This window comes from Falco peregrinus, chromosome 16 (genome assembly GCF_023634155.1).
Source record: "Falco peregrinus isolate bFalPer1 chromosome 16, bFalPer1.pri, whole genome shotgun sequence".
NCBI lineage: Eukaryota > Metazoa > Chordata > Aves > Falconiformes > Falconidae > Falco > Falco peregrinus.
In genome coordinates, this window is record NC_073736.1 from 3,313,120 (window position 1) to 3,333,130 (window position 20,011).

The window sequence follows — 20,011 nt, forward strand, 5'->3', positions numbered from 1 at the left end:
TTCAGCTGCCTCTGTCGGCGCGTGGGTGTGCAAACAGTGACCAATTTCACTGCCGGTTCAACTCTTTTTTAAATGGGGACGTTCACATTCATCGGGCTTGAAAAAACAACGCCATCTTTTAAACAAAAAATCCATTTCCCCTTCCATCAGCTGTGGCCACTGCCGAAGGCATTACTGTTTGAACAAGTGGGCCCTCCCCATCCATGGCTGCCTCACTGTGCCTGGTGGGGCTGTGCTGGTGGGTTTGCAAAAGCGCAGCCATTCCACTGCTGAGGATGCTCCAGCTGCGGAGCTCTCTCTGCTCCTGCCAGGAAAATGGGAGCTTTTTTGGAAAGCTGAGTCCTCCCCACTGGGCTGGTTTTGCTTTCTTAGGGGAGTTGCTTGAACCGGGGCAGAGACACACGGGCTCTCCGCGGCACATTGTTGATGCTGTCAGTGATGCAGACAGGTTCACAGCTCGGCTGGTCCCTTTCCAATGTGATCATCAGGGTTACAAATTTCTGAGGCAATAAAAGGGCAAACTGGAAATGTCCCTATGGAGTTTGCTGCCTGACACTCAAGCACTCACCCTGAAAGACTCAAAATCCCAATTTCCTCTGTTGGGATTTCAGATAGATGGCTTGGCTAAAATAAATGAGATTAATCTAATCAGAGAGATGGATAGAGCTCATTAAAACAGTAGATTGAAAAAACCCACCCTGCCTATTACCAGTGTTCCTGAGGTCTTCTGCCTTTCTGGCAAGTTAAAGCCACCCAGGAATTGGATTCCCTTGCAGAAATCTGCAGGAAATGCATTAAAAATACATTCTGCTATTACAATTCTTCATGTCACTAGCCACTTGGGAAAGGAAATGAATGCAGGGCAAATGCATGTATATTTAAATACATACAATTGCCTCCTCTGGGATCAGGATTTATAGGCTGGGAGTGGTGAGCCCTGCTCTGAAACAGAGACAGACAAGAGCAAATTGAAGTCACCTCAAGAACTGTGCTGTTTTATTCTCTATAAATGCTATTTCCCCACCCTCAGCTTCCTCGCATGAAGCTGAGGATCAGAAAGGGGCAGAAGCCAGGTCTGGCATTGCACAAAGCTGAATGGGGGGCACTGGGGGGGGGGGAATTCCTGGACAGGATTTGGGCCAGGCTGGTCCCATAATGAGCTTTAGTGGTGTTATTTCTCATGATCATTCCTTTCCTGTGCACAAGCCACCTGCCTGCCCCTTCCCGTGGCTTTGAGCAGAGCAACCACACTCCAAAGCCTCTTTGTGCCCCTGCTCATGGGTGCAGGAGCTTGTTGGGATGAACCTGTTACGTGGATGCTCCTGCATGTGCAAACATGACCTCTGCATCACATGCACAGAGCCCTGTCGCCTTCTCCTTGCAGAAGCTGCCAAGAGCTGCTCTGGTTACCTCTCTGAGGCATCACACATGGTTTTTTTGGAAAATTTCAGATAATAATTGTCAACTTGCGCACTGAGCAGACAGCCCTGCTTCTGCTCAGGGTCAGCCTGCTGCACGGAGACACATGTTCTCTGTTGGAAAAAGTTAAACTAAAACCCCAAACCAATCAAAAATTGTGTCCACCTGCAGAGTACAGAGAAATCAGTGCTAAGACCCTTACCACTTGACTGCGCAGCCCCTCTGTGCAGGAGGAGGTGAATTCCCCCCAGGGCTGGGTGACCTGGCAAACCCCACACGCCGAACGGGCCCTGCAGTGCTTCAAGGCAGAGGAAAGAGCCATCTGCGCTTCGGGACAGACGGCTTTCCCAGCTCGTTCCTCAGCGGTGTCTACCCCCAAGACAAGGGCCAGTCGCCATCTGATGTAGCTGCAGCGCTGCCCCAGCCAAGCAGTTTTCCCATTATTGCTTTTTGATGGGATGATTTTTACAGCTCCCCAGGGGCTTGAGGAAATCACTGACGGTTTAAGGAGACCACTCCATCGCAGCCTTGTGCTGCAGATGTACAGCAGGATAGACGTGGTTTCAGGCTATGGCTAACCCCCAGCATTCAATCATTTATGACAGCTAAACTGGTTACAACTCATCAGCTGAGCTGCGTTAATTGCACTCGTGGCTTGCTGCAAAGCCACGGCAATGATGGTAGCTCCAACCACCTTTAAACCCACCTGGGATACTTTCCTCTGCAAAGGCAGCAGGCTGAGGGAGGGAGCCGCAGTGCTGTTCATGCAGCCCAGCTGTGAAGCTGTAACTAATTAGGAGCGGTAATGGGGTTGTCCGTCCCCACACAGCATGCCAGCCCTGTGCCTTTCATCCTCTGCATTTCGCCAGCCACAACACCCAGACATCTTAAGCGTTTCGCAGACTTTGGAAGACGGAGCTGTGCCAGGACTGTTTTACGAGGGGCGGATCAAGGCCTCGGCTCCCCAACGGGCTGGCTCTTGTGCCCGTCCCTTGCACACACAAGGCTGAGCACAGGTCACCGTGCCTGTGGCTCCAGGGCATGGTGAGACACCAAGAACCCCCATCCCCTGCCCCATGGTGCTCCCAGCTCCTGCCCCCAACCACACAGGTGTCTGCTGGTGGGTGCTGTTGGATGCTTAGGAAATAATAAGTCATCCCAGACTGGATGTTTTGCCCCACAGAAGATTTAACCCCGATCCCAGTGAAGTCAGGGGGAGGTTGTAACAGTGGAGTCAGCCACTGCTTTTTTGGGCCCACCAGAAAGAAAAATGGGTAAAATCAGGTGAATAAAGTGCGTGAGAAGGGCGCTGCAGCTGCTGCAAACCCAGCAGTGCTCCCTGGAGCCTCTCCGGCTCGGCAGAATCATCTTTTCCACATCATTCCCTCTGAAATGTCTGAGTTTAACACCCCGGCAGTTCACAGGTCCTAAACCACGTCCCCTCGCAGGCTTCAGGGAGGCAACGGCTCTGCCCCCACCGATCCCCGGACAGCAGGGCGCAGGGGAGCTCCTGCCCTTCCCCGGGGAGCGAGGGCAGCCGGGCACCATGGCCGCCTGCTTGGCTCGGGGCTCGCTTGGTGAACCCAGGCCTCCCAAACCGTTCGCTGCTCCCACCTGTGAAACGCATCGTGGTGGTGTGGCCAGGCGGAGAAGGCCGGGCGTCCTGCGACCCCCAGGCCGCGGATCCCAGGGGGGCGGCAAGCCCCTTCCCTCAGAGGGAAAGGCGGCCGGCCTCGACGCCTCACAGCGAGGCCTCTCCCGGCCGTCCCCCCTCGCCTCCAATGGGAGAGCCCCGCCGCGCCACCTCGGCACGGCGCCTGGCGCATTCCATTCGCGAAGAAGGGGGGCACAGGACCCCGCGGCTGCGGCCCGTTCCCGCTGCGGGGCGGCCCACCGGCGCCAGCGCGGAGGGGTGCTCGACCCGCCGGGCTCGTCAGCGACGCCGCACCCGGCAGGCGGTGGCTCTGCGCGGCACCCCCGCGGAGCGGCTCCCGGTCTCCGGCGCTGCCGCGGTGCGGCCACCCTGCGGGTGGGCGCGGGACACCCCCGGAGGGAACGGCAGCGGTCCCGGCGCCCCCCCGCCCGCCGCGCCGTGGTTCGGTCCCGTTTGAAGGTGCGGCGGGCTGGGGCCGGCCCGCGCTGCGGGGGGTAACGATGGCTGCCGAGGGGAGAGCTGCCGCCCCGGGCCCCGCCATGGCCGAGCCCCAGCCCGGCGCCGGGCAGCCCCCGTGGGAGGACGGCGGGCCCCGCGGCGAGGAGCTGCCGGCCCCCGGGCCGTCCTCCGGTACGGGGAAGCGGGGGCTCGGGGCGGGGGAAGCGACGGGGCCGTGGTACCTGTAGGCCTCGGGGCGTTCCCTCAGCCCTGCCGCCGCTCTTCAGGTGTGCTTCCATATGAACGTGTGACTATGAAATCCACAGGGAATGAAGCAGCGGCGCTTTCCAGCCGTGCAGCGGCCTGGCCGCCGCTCCCGGCCGTCACTAGGTGTCAGCCGCGCTCCGCGGGAGCCCCGGGCCCGCGTGGGACCGGCCCAGGGGCCTGGGGCCGGCCCTGGGACCCCTTGCGCTTGCAGAAAGCGAGGCATCTCGCCTATAAACAAATCTGCACGTTTTCACCTTGTCACTTACCAGTTCAGTAATGTTTTTAAAGTCCTCTTCCCTCGCCAGGCCGGGGTTAGCGTTTCTGCTCTTACTGGCTTGGATTCTGCTTTTCTCCAGAACAAGCTGTGGGAAATAACCGATGACATTTCCAAACTGGCCATTGTCCATGAAATTACACTCAACAGGGACCTCAAGCTGCAAGAGGCCAGCTTTTCCCCAGACAGGTGTGTGCATTGATTATTTTTATATATATATGTGTATATATATATACACACACATTTTTTTTTCAGGCTTGGCTTCTCTCTGTCACATTACAGAAAACATGAGAATGTGGAAAGAAGGTGGGTTTGGATCTGACTGCAGAAGAAACAAGAAAATAAGATAGCTTCTGAAATAAATAAAAAAAATTGGAGCTTGTTTTATTTATTCATTTATTTATTTATTCATGATTCACTAAGAACTTCTTAAATATGATGAGTGTTAATACTGAAAGATTTAGAGGCTTCAGCTAAGCTGTGACTTTGACATGAACAAAGCAGACTTTTCAGTGGAGATTTCCTGAGGTGCCTACATTTTAGCTGAAGATCTGTTTAAATGACTGACATTCTCTTATTGTGAAAACAAGCACTAGCTAGAAAAACATTCTGTTGATCTCTGAGGGCTTGGAGAGTTTCCTTGAAAAAAACGCTGTGCTCCTTTTACCCCACAGTTAAGACAGGTTAACTGCTGCATTTAGGAACAGGGTTGAAAGGAAGGAGTTCCACTTTAGAAAATGTAGGTTGAGAGAGATTTCCATGAGCCAGAGAAAGGTGAGGTGTACTGCTGCCAGTTAGGAGTAAAGATGAAGAGAAGAACATGTCTGAAGATGTGAACTGCAATGAAAGCCCTGAGGAATGGTCCCATCAAATGGTCCCTGAGAAGTTGTGTTTGCCTGATTTTAACAGAAAACCCTTCTCCTCCTCTCTTCTTTCTTCGCCTGGAAAACAGAGTGAAGGGGACCTTGCACGAAGCCTTCTGGGAGTCTGGAGGAACAGCTTTCTGCTAGTCCCTCAGACTACAGTCAGGCAATCCAGCTGCTGCAGGAGATAAAAGAGGTGAGTTGTTCCTGAGCCAGAGAAGCTGGTTACCTTAGAATTAGTCTTCTCTGAGTCACCATCTCACCCTTTATACCCAGCATTCCTATGTGAACATGCGTAAGAGGGAGGAGAAAGCAGGCTCCCTTTAGTTTATAGGGAGACACAAATTGCACAACTGCACCTTCTAAAACCTGTCTGAGAAGGAAACTCGTTCTCAGGTCCCAGGTCTTTAAAACACATAATCTACACCAAAAGGATGGAAGGCTTTTGTTTGAACTGTTGGTTACAGGAACAGCCATCGGCTGTTCCTGGTATAGTGTCTGCCAAACAAACTACTGCAATTCTCTATACAAAGACACCTCTTCAGGTATATGAGGAGCTGTATCTACTGTTTAAGTGTACAATGTAGCAAATAACAACATGGTTTAGCACTAAAAGACACATGTTCTCAGCAGGGCATGAAGCTGTGTATAGTTTGTAGTTTGCTTTTTCAGTCTACGCTTTCAGATTAGACTCAAGTCACAGATCTCCCTCCTTTCACGCGTGATGGTAAAGGAGGTTTTGCAAGATTTGAAACAGTAGCCAGACATCCTGAAGTGCATCATTAGAGTCAAGCATTCCCTTACAGCGATTGTGTGCCCCAGAATTTGTGTACTGAGTAGTTAGCTTAGTCTCAATACAAGGCCAACCTCAATTCCTGTTGAGCAGCTCTGGAGAGCTGTCAAATTCCTGGAACAAATAGGCTGCTGCTGCTTCTCTGGGCAGGCCCTGCTATCGTTTCTGCTGCCATGGCACAACTGACTGCGAAGCCAGATTGAAGAGGCCTTGGACATGGAGCTGATTAGACAGGAGGCTGAGCACGGAGCTCTGGATATCCATGGCCTCACCACGTATGTCCTTGGCACCATGGCAAGGCTGTGTGCGCCCATTCGAGATGAAGAAGTACGAAGGTTGCAAAGCCTCATAGACCCAGCTTAGCTTCTAAGGTGGGTGATGCTGACTCTGCCTTGGTCTGCATAGACTGGCAAAACTTTCAACAATAAAGCACTGGGTTAAGAGAAAACTGCCTTGGAATTATGGCCCAGGGACCCTTTCGTGCATTCTGGCCTACAACTTCCTTATTTTTTCCAGTGTAGACATGCTCCTGTTGCCTAGCTGCAATTTAGACAGTATGAGTCTTTCGTGAAGTAAATCTATTTTATCTACAATTTTTTTAGGGGCCACTCCAATCAGACTGAACAACCTTCTGTGAGAAAATGGATTCAAGTCAGAGGGTCTGAATTCCCCTTTCTCAGCATTCTAAAATGGCCCCAGTTACAGCATTTACTGCAGTATTAAACCTTCAATTCACTGTGTCTTATTCCAGGGAGATCTTCCACGTGTTTGGCCTGATGAGAATGGATATGCTGAATTTCACCATCCAGATCCTCCGCACCCACTTGCAAGACCACACCATCCAGTATGAACAGAAGAAATTCCGGGAACTCTTGGATAAGCTGCCTAGTAAGTTGGTAGGGAACAGGAGAACTGCTACTTCTGCAAGAGCTGTTAAAGCAGTAAAAGGGAACCGGAATATTCCAAAGCCAATGCTTTCATCACATGCTCAGTAACAGATGAGAGAAATGCCTCTAAAAGCTGGAGGGCTCCTGGGTCCCTTCCTCAAGGCTTTTCACTAACATACCTTGCAGAAAAGGAGTGAGTTACTGTGCTTCAGTTTCTGCATGCGTAAGACAGAGCTAACAGCTTTCTCAGGAGGAACTGTAAGTTCTCATGAGTTTAAAGTGTTTTGAGATCCTCAGAGGAATGAGCAAAATGCTGTTAGGAGGCATATTTAAAAAGGAAAACTTGCATTTGATGTAGAGATCTCTTTTTTTTTTTGCGAGGCTGTAGCGGATTTCTCTCTGACTGCCTCTCTCCTTCAGCAGACTCCATTAAATGTGCTTCTTGGAGACTGAAATCCAATATATCCAATATAACGTTCTCTGGATACCAGTCTCGGTAGCGCAACCTTGTGCCCTGGCAACAGGACATTAATACTGTGTGTTAGCGATGGTGTTACGCCTTCCAAATGCACATCGCCTTCAGCCTGCAGTATAGCATACCTGCTTCTTACTGACTTAACCTGAGTCTGTCCTTACAAACATCTGTTCTTGTTACCCTACTGCAGATACCCTGGATCGCACAAGAGCATGACTGTGCAAAGCAGCAGCAGAAGCGTTTGCGTCCTCTTCGCAGCTGCCACCCCCACTCCGCAGTCAGTGGCTCACCTGCCGCACACTCAGCAGGGGCAGCCAGCAGCAGCACAACTGGGCCAAGTCTCATGTCCGTGCTAAATCGAGGATACATGAATGTGCTTTGCCGGGAGCCTGGGCGAGAGCAATACCCTGAGGTAGGAGAAGTGCTTGGATAGCTTTATAGCTTTTCCATAAAGATATACGAAATGAACAAGTGTGCTGGTTCTGCGTTTTCTATAGAAAGAACTGGCCAGACTCTGTCCCCTCTGCGCCATGAGTCACTGTGTGTGGTTGTTCCCTATGTGAAACAAATTGGATTTTTCACAAAACTAAACCTCCCTGCTGCCAGGCAGCTGCCTTCTGCTTCGTGGGGATGTTACAGCCCTGCTCCATGGCTTGAGATCTGCTGAGTTATCACAGCTGCTGCTTCTACATCCACAGGCTGATTTGATTTCTGTTTGCAGACATTGCTTATGGATCAGGCTCGACTGCAGGAAGTACACGTACAGGTGAATCTGCTTACCGTCATAGCTGCAGTCCAGCTAGTGACCGCTGGCATCTGTGGAAGCACCTTATGTGGCTCACCTGGGTTTGTAGCTAGGCTGAAACAGGTAACAAAGGTCCTCCTGGAAGGGCTGTCTTGTACCAGGCGGGTTACTTTCTTTTCCAGAAGGGGAAGAGTGAGTCTGCAGGCACAGGCTGGTTGTGGGATGAGCAGCAGGAATCTCCCCCAGGAGTGGAAGAGGATCTGAGGACCAAATAGCAGCCAGGTCCAATGCAAGGAGTGGAGGATGCCAGCCAGCATTTCTAGTTGGGAGTTAAGCAATAGTCCCTTCTTAATTAGAGGGGAAAATTAATAGTGCTGATCACTGTTTCATGGGTCAGCTGCAGGGTAGCCTACTGCTTGCCAAAGTGTCGGGAAGGGAAGCTTAGTTCAGCAGAGCTCTGGCTGAATGTCGGTTGTCCTGCACTAGCTGCCTGTGACGACACTCCACAGGCATGGGGAGCAACTTCCCTCTGTGCTTGCGAGACCCCTTCCCCACCCAATGCGAGCTGTGGCCAGAGCGCATGTACCTGTGTATGATTTAGGTATGAAGAAGCTTTAGAAGATACCAGCAACCAAGTGCTCCAGGAAGTCGGCATACTCTCACAGCTGGGTTCCTCTGCTTTTACCGCTGAGAAATGTGCTTTCCTGAAAGCCCAGATAAAAAACATTGCAGGGAAGGGCAACGCAGTCCGGCACGTCATTGGTGAGTCTCTGTTTGCCCAACTTGACCTTGAAAGCCACTTTGTGCTCGTAGGCCACAACTTAGGTTTAGGCTAATGACCCTGGAGCATGCCAGACAGGTCTAGGATGGGCACTAGCAAAGCAAACTCCCTGCGCTGAGCAGAACTTCTGCTTCAGGGTGTGAGCCGAGTGCTGTGCCTGGCCCCTCCGCGTCGTCTGCACCGGAGAGGAGGGTCAGGGAAGCTAGGTTTAGAAACTGCCTTGATTTTCCTGTTCCACCCTGAAAAGCTCCCAAACAGTAATTGCTTTGAAGCAGCTCTTGAATCCTCCCATCCTTGCTAAAAACTAAACAGGCCCAAGTGCAAGCTCTGTTCCTAGGTAGTGTTGCAATCTTCAGGTTAGGATGCAGGGTGAGAGCTTAATCACTGGCTGTAGTAAAGCACCATGCTAAGATCTTTAAATAATATTTATCCCTAGAGAGTGCACTGCTTGGTATTCGGCTAACCAGCTGCCCTATAATGCTGCTCCATCAAAATATTTATTCAAATGGTTTGGATAAGAGCTGGTTATTTTGACCTTTTGTTAGTACTCTGAATGCTAACTCCGCATCAGATTGCAGTGCCACAGGCAGCAAGTATGCTACAGGAAAGATTATTTCCACATGGAAGACTAGCTTTTATCAGCTATGAAAATAAGGTGAGGTTCTTCCTGCCCACTGCTTCATCTAGTTAAGTATCCTTCCCAGCCCGTGTGGACACCACCACACTGTTTATTTGGTTTTATTCTTTCCATGTCAGAGCAGGCTGTTTTGTTTTGCTGTAGTTCAGAAGGCTGAATTAATAGCCTAAACCAAACCTCGATAAACTACAAGCTGGGCAGTGTGTGATGGCAGTGACTCACCGACGGTGTAGCATTAGAAGCTGCAGAACTAGACAGCCTTCCCCCCACTCCGTGTCTAAAAATCAAGCCTGTGTCTTGCCTGCACTCTTGGCCACTATCAACATTTCCCACATACTCACTTCAAGTGCAAGAACGCGTGAAGCAGCCAGGTAGCTGAATCTCAGCTCTGTGTTGTGTTCCTCAGAGAGGCTTCTTCATTGCTTTCAATTTCAAAACACTGCTGTGGCAGGCAAGATAAATCCCAGGCTCTGAAGTTCTGTATTCCATTACGCTTCCAAGAGGCTTGATGCTTCAATGCAGTACAAAAACTTTCACGGAGTGAGAGATCTTTACTGTTGACCTGCTCCACTTTGACATGAGGTTTGACATCCGTCCTCCAGCCCAGTACCCCAGCCACAGCCATCGTTAGAAGCAGCTACCCAGGACAAAGGGGAAACAAGGCGAGTACACCTGATGCTCGAGTACTCCTTGTGTCCCACAGTTTCACCTCAGTTCCTGTGCTGGGTGCTGTTTCATCTGCTCAGTATTTGGAAAAGGAATATGTTATTCCACTGTGTCCCCAAATCCATCCAGGGCATGCCGCAACACGCTGTCCTCAGATCCGCTCTTGACTGTGTGAGGAAACCTTTCTGTGCAAAGGTTGATTGCCGACTTACTTGTTTTCATACTTTTGCTCCCTACAGAGCAGCGGATTCATTCCTTCCTTGACCTCTTCATTTCCCCTGATGGACAGAATTCTCAGAAAGATTTCCCAAAGGGCCTTGATCCCATTCAGGAAGAGCTGCTGGAAGTTGGGCACAGGTTTGGAAGCGTCATGCACAACAGGCAGGTGTTCCGACCTTTCTACTCGGCATTTCTCAGGGCGCTTTTCCCAGATGCAGCAGCAGACTCAGATGGAGGGATGGCAGATTCTTACTGATCATCTTCACTGCGTACCGGGCAGGGGTGGAACGCATGCTCCAAGTTTCTCAAATCATGCCTCAGCTTGTAAAAATCAATCAGATAAATCCACAGGGACCAGCGTTGCTACTGGGAAGTGATTTGGCATGTCACTATCTGAATAAACCTCTCAACTACACGAGGTAGCTTTTTTTTTTTCCTCCCCAAACCCCCCCCTGCCACTATTTGGTGGGGAAGGCAATGGGATGCAGAGCTCATAAAACTGCAGTGCAGCTTAAGCTTTTCTTAATTCAAGGTGTTAATTCTGCCATGGGCCTGTAACCTACTTTGCTGAAATGTTAGTCACAGCCCAGGGACGCTGTTTGCATTTGATAAAGCCACATGGTATTTCAAATCATTAAAACGGCTCAATATATTTCAATGTTAGCTTGAAAACCTGACTTATTGAATTATTAGAAATGGAACATATGGTATAAATTTAGCAACCCCTGGTGTATTTAGTATTTTACATCAGCCAGATTATACTTGACATGAAAATCTGAACTTTAACCTGTATTTAAATGTCTGGATTTCTTGCTCTAATTTTACATAATGAAAATGTCCTACTTCTTGGCAAGTCAAAAGTCTTTGCTGGGTGAATACCATGTACAGTGGCTGCCCAAACTGTTACAGTTGTAACATGAAACCGCTTGCTGCTGTGCTACAGAGAAGTGATTTTAGCGTTTATCGTTAGTAAACTGGGGTCCCGACAGTCCCCAGTGGATGTTGGTGGGGGTAAAAATGAGCTTTTCTCACTGTCACACAGAAAGCATACACAAAGCGGTTGGAGACTGCTGTACTATAGGTAGAGCCATCTTTAACAGAATGTTACAGAGGATGTATAGAGGGTAGATTAGATATTAGGAAGAAATTCTTTACTGCGAGGGCAGCGAGGCACTGGCACAGGGTGCCCAGAGCAGCTGTGGGTGCCCCATCCCTGGCAGAGCTCAAGGCCAGGCTGGACGGGGCTCAGAGCAACTTGGGCTGGTGCCAGGTGTCCCTGCCCATGGCAGGGGGTGGGAATTAGATGGTTTTTATGGTCCCTTCCACAAACTGTCCTATGTGGATGCGTTTTTATGCATCAATTAGTTTTTCTCAAAATAATCATCAGTATTTGGAGTCATTATGACTAACTGCAAAAAGCACAGTTCAACCAAAGTGACTACTCAGCACCTGCACAACCCCCCATTCTGCAGCCAAAGAACCACCCTGCGACAGCTCCCAGCTCATTCGCCTCCTGTGCTCCCCTCCACAGCTGCAGCACATCGTCTCTGCGCAACGCTCCCGTGTTTTCTTGTTCCTTGGATTTACGAAGCGGAGCAGGGCAGGTACAGCGCTAGACTGAGCTACCTCAACACCACAAACCTGCCCTGCCTCACCCCTTTTCTCTTACCTTCACAGGTCAGGGCTGTTCGACGAGGATGAGAACAGCTTTCCTTTAACACACGTGACCAGGAGACTTCAGTCTAACACCGACATCACGGAGCAAATGTGTGTCTAAGTTTGTTTATTAATTCAGTCTGTTCTAAGTTGTACAATTATGAAAACAACAAAACGACTGCTGGAAGCCCAGGAATATTTACAATCTCGCCTTGTTGTCGTGAGGTCAGTCTATGTTGTTGCACAGATTGGTTATGTTTGGTACCACAAGATGTTTAAAATTCAGACAAATTTTGAACAGATTAACAATTGTATATACAGGAAATAAAAGGAAATTCAAGTATCAAAATACAGACAGATTAAATAACATTTGTATTACAAATCAGTCCCACTGCCATACATCACAATTAGCAAAAATGTCTACATTGCAAACTGAACTTGACTGTTCTCTGCCCTGTTAGGGAATCTCAGGTTATTCTTCCATGGGTAAGAAAAGTGTTTGAGCTAGATTGACTTTGCAAAAGCAGCACAGTTACTTTCTTTTGGGAAAAAAAAAAAAAAAAAGAAAGAAAAGAAATAAAACTGCAGTAAGTAATGCCAATATAAGACCTAAAAGGGAGACCTTTTGCAACAAGACAGTGTTGCAAACACCGTGCTTGCTCTAAAATAAAGATATTTTTTGCATGGAGATGATGTGAGCAGAGGAAAGCCAGGGGAAATTCTGCTGCTATAAATTTCTGAAGTGGGGTGGAAGGAGCGTTAAAGTCCTTGCCTCCACTTCAGCTGCACACAGGGCTGGGTGTGTGCGGAGGGACTATTTGGCATCTGGCCTGTGTCTCAGCAGCCTCGTGAAGGTACAAATTTTCACTAGAGGTACATCCTAGAAGGTGCCCTGTCTTCTCCCTGGGAGGGGGACAGGCACGTACCCCGCAAAAGTTGCATAATTTCTTCTAAAAAGAACAATCCCAAAGCAAGTTCAAAGACAGCTGACAGCAAAGATGAGTTGCGTTTTGTTTTGTTTTGTTGTAAATACAAAATTAAAAAGGATAAAGCAGCTTCAATTTGAGAAAAAACAAATCATCCCCTCCTATATATATAAAAAAGACAACAACTCTGCGTCTTGGTTTACCTATCTTGAGTTCTCAGCCTGGACTCATGCCATGCACTAACCAAAGTCTGTAAAATACAATCTGTCCTTAAAAAGGGCAACAAGGCCCAGGGCAGCACCACCTTTTCCCGGGCAGGTAATACAGCAGATGCATTTTGATTCAAAGTCATAATCAGCACCAGAAATTTTGAGCACTTTCCTCCAGATACCACGAAACCCTGTAGGGAGGAAGAGCCAGAATACTGTGCAATGGCTGGGTTAACAGACGGCCGGGAGTCGGTGACTGGCACGGTCCAGGATCAGCCTCCAGCACGGGAGTACCTTGGGAAAACCCACTGAAATGAAAGGGGAGATGCACTGCCAAAACAACTGCTTTGTCTATGAAGGCAGAGAGAAGAGTATCTGGCTAAAGAACTGTTGGATCACTAAAGACAACCATCGGACTACACGCAGGACTGGAAAGGACCACCAGGGTCACCAAGCCCAGTCCCCTGAAGATTGGAGTCTTCATCACCATGTCACCTCCAAGCCAACCTTCAAAAAGCTCATGCATCAAGAACAGAAAGGTGTCCCTCCTCCCAAGCAGAGGTTCAATTTGCAATCTCTCCAAAAAGACTTGTTGCCGACACACCAAATATTTACACTTACACCAGTATGAATTGCAACATATGCATAACAAGGAATGTTAGGTTTCCTAAATTCATCAACTTAAAAAAAAAAAAAAAATCTCCGCTTCCCCCTCCTAATCATTTACAGGTCTATGCCCTTGGGATTATGGTTCATTTCTCCCCCAGCCTCACTGGCTGGAGAGACTAAATGAAATCCGGACATACAGCAGCAACCGGAGTTAAACAGGAATTTTTCGGGCATATCACTCTAGTAAAGCAGCAGGGTACCACAGCCCCAACCATTACAACGCCTGTCGAGATTGTAACGTGCTGCGCTACATTTCTGCATCTGAAGAATTAAAATCACAACCATTTTAACACCTCTCCCTTGAGGGGAACAGGACTGTGAAAACACATCAGTCACAGCCAAAACTACTGTTAAATACTCTGGCAATTCAAAAGAAAAATCAGCCCACAGCACCTTTGAGGTGGTATCTGGGGATACCGGACCTAGATGGGGGCCAAGCCATCCTCAGGTTGATATGATTTATCCTCGCGTACAGACTGTTTCAGTGTAATGCCCCAAATTTAACTCCGTATTTGTTAATCTTCTGCAACTAATTCTGCACTAATTAAATAATGAGCTAGTATCAAAAAAGTGCTAAATGACAACTGAATATAATTTTTTTTTTTTTAAAAAAAAAAACCAAAACGAACAACCACCCAACCCTTCAGGGCATAACTGCATTTAAAAACAAGACAGGTGCACGAGAGGCTGGAGAAGGGAGTTGTCTCCAGATATTCAGTGCGTAAATGGGAAGAAATTGTGTCCTTGCCATAGAAATGTCAAGTATTGCAACGCAACAGTTCTCTGTAGGGGAAGCAAGCTTTGTACCATCAGTCATACTTGGCCACAACCACTCTGGGGTGAAAGATCCTTTGCAGACTCTTTTCCTTAAGTTATTTCCATTTGCTAGAAAAGTGTGGAGTAGCTTGGAAAACGAAGGATGCGGACTTACCCTGCAAGGCTTCTCACACTGGAGGAAGTTATTTCCAAGAATTTGGCGTTCTCTACTGTTCACCCAGAGTTGAAGCAAATTTAAGTACCGTTAAGAGATGCACACACCACTCCCACTGCTAAGACTTTCTACTGTACTCCTTGCCAGACTGCGAGGATTCTCAGTAAATACGGAGATATATATATATTTTTTTTTTTTCCTCACCAAAATAACTGCAGTGCTACATTTAAACTGTGAACTGGATTTGCTTGGTATCATTTCGCACGTTAAAAAAAGAAAGGGGTCAAAAGACATTTGTCTCAAACCAGAAAAGGTGCCATCGCTCTCGGCCTCGGAAGTCTCAACTTTCCTTTGCTAGAAATGGGAAGAGCTGCTTTTCTCAGCGGGGGGGCAGGATCCCTTTCCCCCCTCTGCTTTGGGAGCCCTCACTGAGCAGCCAAGCACCCACTCCGAGGCAGACACCAGTGCAGGATGGAGATGATCTTCGTGTCAGCAGGCCACTGCTTCTTAGGTCTCTGCCCCGTTACTACATTTCCGTGGTAGGAGACAGCTGCCCGGAGATCAGCTTTGCAGAGGCAAACAGAAAGGAAGATAATGGAATGAATGATTTCCAAGTCATACAAAAACAAGAGCCGGGAAACAGGAGGCGTAAGGCCAGATGAGACACAACTGTGAGGGTTACAGACACACAGCGGAAGCGTTGTGGTTTAGGCAGGGCTGCCTGTGATCCCAGCCGGGTTTGGATGGTCACCCTTTGAAAGGCACATGCTCCAGTGACCCGCTTTTAGGAGATGCTGAGGAACTCGCCCTCCCCGGCTGAAAGCAGGGGGAGATGCAACAGCTCAGCCCCTCTAAAGTCAGGTGTATGCGTGGGCAACCGCGTGGTAAACACACGTAGAAACTGCGCTCACTACCACCGCTACCACTGACTCCATTTCTCTTTGAGGGATACCGAACGGCCTGGACACTCTTACAGGAAATGCTGATTGACTCCAACCCCAACCCCACCCCAACCCTCGGAGCGCCTCCGACACGGCACCGTTCCGCGGCCACACTTCGGCTGGCAGCATGGCACAGCACCGCAACTGCAGCGCGACCTCTGCTCTGGGCGTCTTCAGGGACTGGAGCACCGGCTCTGCGATAAGGGGCTCCAACAGCATATGAAATATATAAATTCCTACTAGGCTGAGCTTTCCTTTGTTGTTTGATATTTTTTTTTTTTTTGCTTTAAGACAAGACAACCCTTTCAGTCCCCTCACCCAGGTTCTGACCAGCCTAGCCCTTATTTTGAAGTCAGTATGCCACACAGTGCCATGAAGCCACGAATGACTTGGGAGATCAAACTCATTCCTGAGAAAGAGCTAAATAAAGATTTTGAAACATCGGATTTCACCGCAAGGCAGGGGGAATGGAAACTTTGAGGCAACAGCTCTAAAGCCCCATCAAAACTTGGACAAGCTGCTTTCAGCCCCTAATACCACATGCAAATAAATAACACAGGGCCGCTCTTCTGACCTCTCCCCAGCGATGCCAACTGGTGATTGTGAAGGGGGATTTGGGGTAAATTCTAAAAGCTAATTTGGAAACAGAGCTTTACTGGAGATCCCTGTGCACCCTCTTCTCCATTTACTCTAAGATGCCCACCCAGACACGTCACGCAGAGCTGAGCAGGCAGCTGCCGCCTGCCTTTCTTCACAGCCATCCAGCACAGAGCCACAGTCACCCCCAGCTCTCCAAAACCAGGCTGCCCAGGGGGTTTCGCTAAATGCACATCAAGGTGCACACGAGTGAGTTCGGTGCAGCCCCTCTCCCGCTGCCCCATCTGCTCAGCCCTCTCCGGGGAAAGGTGCGACAGCCGCTGCCGCGAGGAGCTGGTCGGGGTCCAAAACGCAGCTCTGCTGAGAGTCAGGACCTTCACCTGCCCGGGGAGCGAGGCTGAGCGCCGGAGGTCTGCTGCCATGGTGAGGAGGTCGTGGCGCCTTTCGCTAAAGGGTCTTAAAAGCGCTCTGCAAACGGAGCGAGCCTCACACCCCCAAGAGGTAGGTAAGTAGGTCCCCATCCCATACAGGGGGAAACTGAGGTGAAGAGCGATGACACTGCCTGGACACACAGCAAGTCCGGGAGAAGCAGCAGCAGGGCAGCAGTGCTGCCTCCCGGCGCTGTTTGATCATCAGATCCTCCTCCGCAGTTTCATCTCAGCAAAGGAACCAGGGGTGGGGCCACTGACGGCTCATAGTGGCTGTCCATGCTTCCCAGACCTGTTCCAGCTCTGCTCTGACCTGTGACAAGTGCTCTGCCATCTCATGCAAATGATTCCCAGCCATATTCTGGGATTCAAAGCTGCTCTGACTGAGATACACAGAAATGGGGACGTTTTCCCAGAGGAAAAGCACGTGCACTTGAGAAGCAGTCAGAAAAGACTGAGGTGCCCACTGACGCGGGGCCATCTCTAAGTGAAATCCTCTCTCTCAAGGACGGGAGGCGACAGATGTTTCAAGATCCCTATAGCCCTCATCGTGCAATGGTCTGTCGGTTGAAAACAAGCTCTGAGCTTGGCAGCAGACTGATTTCAATCACATTTCTCCCTTCGGCAAAAAAAGTACAACTGCAGCAAGGCTGCTGAACACCACAGAGCTCCGTCTGCTTCATCAGACCTCTACCAGCGCAGCATCCAGCCCCTCGCAAACACCTTCCCAACACGGGGCTACCAACGTGTGCCTTTGCAAGCTTAACCTCTTTGCAATCTGCCAAGCGAGAACTACGCCTGTAGCTCATGGGGAAGTTTGGTGAGTGTAAACAGAAGGACTCCGGGGAGAGAAACATCCTACAAGAGGCTGAAACGCATGCAACCAAACCCACACCTCCCCTCTGAGAGGGGACAGAGCTCCCAGCGGGCAGGATCACATCCAGCCCAAAGCAGCGCTCCCATCGGAGCAGGTTTTCCGCTCCAGGCTTCGAGGGGAGAGACGGTGGGCCAGGGTCCCCGTGAGGAAATCTAGTGACCGCGTGTTATTTGCAGACAGCATCACAGTGGTTAGTGTCGATTCGAACGGCAGGTAGGAAGAGGGGTGAGTTCACTGGAACAGTACGCAGCCGTGGCTCAGTCGGGAAGAAGAGGATCTAGGAGGAGGGAGTGCGTGCACCGCAGAGACAAGAGGTCTCCATCAGTCCAAGGATAAGAAGGTGAAATAGAAAAAAAAAAAAGGCCTGGGGAGTGTCACGTCGCCCCAGGGATTCACAGTGCCAGAGCGAGGGGAAAGACGTGAAAACAGCAGGCGGCTTCCTGGATCCACATCTCCGATTCCCCCAGCCTGCATCCCTCTGCACCTCCCGCCTCACAGGTATCTAACAGCCTGTTACCCTTGTTTCCGAGTAAGGAGAATTCACAGTGTTCAGTAGTGATCAGGTACAAAAGCCGTGTAAGTCTACAGTCTCCTAAGTGCTGCTGCCTCTGACGTAGTGCCTACACGGGGCTCAGTGCGAGCAGCCGGAGGAAGAGGGAGTTTAGAACAGCAGACAGATCAGATCGCAAAGGCACGGTTAGACTAGGTGGACACGGGGTGTGTTTGCTTTAGAAGATAGTGGTCTCATACTTAGTGCTGAGGGTCCGCTTGGAGTCCTGTTTGGGGTCCACGACCCAGGAGACACTGGCATGAGACTGGGAATCTTGGTCCACTTCAGGGGGCTCCAGCTAGGAAATAAGGAGAGAAAAGGTCGTGTTAGGTCACCGGTGCTTCTGGGACAGAACGAGCGGGGATTCGAAACACGGAGAGGCTGCTGCTCTGCCTAATGCCCAGCCCCAAAACGTGTGCGGGGAAGCGGCTCTCGCCGGGGAGGCGTTTGAGTCCTCCACGGCTACAGCGTGTCTAACCACATCAGGCTCAACCCAGCACCCTGAGGTGACTCCCTGCGTCAGGCCTGCAAGCCCCTACTAACGTTAGTGACAGCTTCACTTCATCTCACAAAGAAGCGTGAAAAATTGAGCACTATAAAGATGGCACTATAAAAAAATAATAATAAAAAAAAAAGAGGCAGAGGGAGAGAGAGGGAGACAGCTCCTGGCCAGAGAGCTCCCACGTGATTTACTCTCCCGACCAAGCATGGCTCTTTCATCTTGTCCTCCTAAAATCAGGATCCTACAGGAAGGTTAACAACACCAGAAAGAGCAATGCAGTTAGTTGAGAGCTGCCACTCTACATCAGCCGGGGCAGATGGGAATGGTTTATCCCTGGGGTTCATCTGAGGCCACGGCATGGCCCTGGAACAAGCACGGAGGGAAGACAGCAGCGAGGCAGGACACGGGACCACAGCAGGAGACATGGGAAGCAGGGAGGCAGGCGGGCCGGGGGCAGCTGGGGCAGCCCGGGGCGGTTCGTGATGGAAGATGGCAGGAAGAAGGGTAAAGACCTTAGCTCCGGGACTAACAGACTGCAGCGGCAGGTAGGAGGGGCGGTGTGTTGTACAGGTGTGACAGTAACAACAGCGAGTGTCAGGAGGGAGCGGCACCTGAGCGGGGGGAGCAAGCAGAACACAGACAAAAGGAGACATTAAAGGAAGGCAATGGCTTACGCAGCAGTCCCTGCTCCTCAGCAGCTCCAGTCCTGGCTGGTTTGGGCTACAGGGGCACCCCCGTGCTGCAGGTTACCTACTGATCTCACCGTGGCTCTGCAGGGTTTGCACCTGGAAGCGGTGCTGGACCCAGCAGGGTGCTCAAGCCCCATCCCACCCAGGCTATTTCCACCTCTGCTTGCCCTCATCCTGCCCAGGAAAGCCCCAGCACCACAGTGGGACTGCTCACAGCGCCACGGACACCGCAGCATCAGCGGTGCCCAAAGCTACCGGCACCTTGTACGGACACCGCAGCATCAGCGGCGCCCGAAGCTACCGGCACCTTGTCCACCTCTGGGCTCCCCCCACCACCAAGACGGAGGTTTAAGCGTGTGGTGCCCAAGGAGAAATCCCAGCTTAGCCCACGCAAATCGCCCCCGGCCCACACATACGTACTGCAGATTTCCTCATGCCGGCTCGCGGTTTAGGCACCGGTTTGGAAGATTTTGTTTCAATCATTTCTCCTGCTCCAGCACCGAGAGGCTTTGCTCTCTGGGCTTGGAGGGCCAGCTGGTAGGCGACCTCGAACGCCTGCCCCAACGTGAGGATGATCTCGTACGTCAGGTTCTTCAGAGAGAACACAGAAAACAAAATCGTTAGGTGCATACAAGCTACCTCGCTCTGCGCAGCAGCTTGCTCCAGAGACGCAGACCTCTGCACAGCCCATCGCCTTCCCATTAGCAGGTCTCATCCTGCTATACCCCTGGCAGAGCTGCTGAGCTCCTGCCCTGCAGGGGAGCGGCACCAAGCTGCCTCCACACTCGCACAGCCCTGGTCGCCAGGACCACCTGCGAGCTGGTACAGCCCCGCAAGCATCGCAGTTTAGCAGCGTTTTGCTTTGTAAAGAGAAAAAGGCGATGCATCTTATACAGCTGATTCTGCCCAAGAATAAAA

The 20,011-nt window shown here is 50.5% G+C and overlaps 3 protein-coding genes and 1 long non-coding RNA gene across 13 annotated transcripts in view; 2 read left to right on the top strand and 2 right to left on the bottom strand.

Annotated features, from left to right (window-relative positions):
- The window catches only part of SCUBE3 (signal peptide, CUB domain and EGF like domain containing 3), a 52,349-nt gene extending 49,141 nt beyond the window's left edge, over positions 1 to 3,208 (bottom strand). Inside the window, exon 1 of the mRNA XM_055819637.1 lies at positions 3,034 to 3,208. Coding sequence (XP_055675612.1) covers positions 3,034 to 3,046 — 13 coding nt within the window. The 5' untranslated portion in view covers positions 3,047 to 3,208. The remainder of the gene's footprint in view (positions 1 to 3,033) is intronic.
- A 148-nt stretch (positions 3,209 to 3,356) lies between these two features.
- LOC129785748 (uncharacterized) lies at positions 3,357 to 4,439 on the top strand. 2 transcript variants are annotated; one of them, XR_008749947.1, is made up of 3 exons: positions 3,357 to 4,046; positions 4,135 to 4,241; positions 4,308 to 4,439. It is a non-coding gene; the product is annotated as an uncharacterized LOC129785748 (long non-coding RNA). The 2 variants fall into 2 exon arrangements; XR_008749946.1 differs by having other exon boundaries at positions 3,357 to 3,703.
- Positions 4,440 to 5,874: 1,435 nt separating this feature from the next.
- TCP11 (t-complex 11) lies at positions 5,875 to 12,356 on the top strand. The gene is given in 7 exon segments (XM_027789901.2): positions 5,875 to 6,079; positions 6,460 to 6,596; positions 7,261 to 7,324; positions 7,326 to 7,482; positions 7,792 to 7,976; positions 8,417 to 8,577; positions 10,139 to 12,356. Coding segments are annotated over 7 exon segments (1,095 nt in total). The 5' UTR covers positions 5,875 to 5,924; the 3' UTR covers positions 10,375 to 12,356.
- Positions 11,885 to 20,011, bottom strand: part of ANKS1A (ankyrin repeat and sterile alpha motif domain containing 1A) — a 112,547-nt gene continuing 104,420 nt past the window's right edge. For 7 of the 9 annotated variants that reach the window (XM_055819618.1, XM_055819617.1, XM_055819614.1 and 4 more), the window contains 2 exons: positions 19,514 to 19,684; positions 11,885 to 18,200 (listed from right to left, as the gene is read on the bottom strand). In XM_055819618.1, coding sequence (XP_055675593.1) covers positions 18,081 to 18,200; positions 19,514 to 19,684 — 291 coding nt within the window. In that variant the 3' untranslated portion in view covers positions 11,885 to 18,080. Of the gene's footprint in view, positions 18,201 to 18,916; positions 19,016 to 19,513; positions 19,685 to 20,011 lie in introns of all 9 variants that reach the window. The other 2 variants (XM_055819622.1, XM_055819615.1) reach the window with 2 other exon arrangements.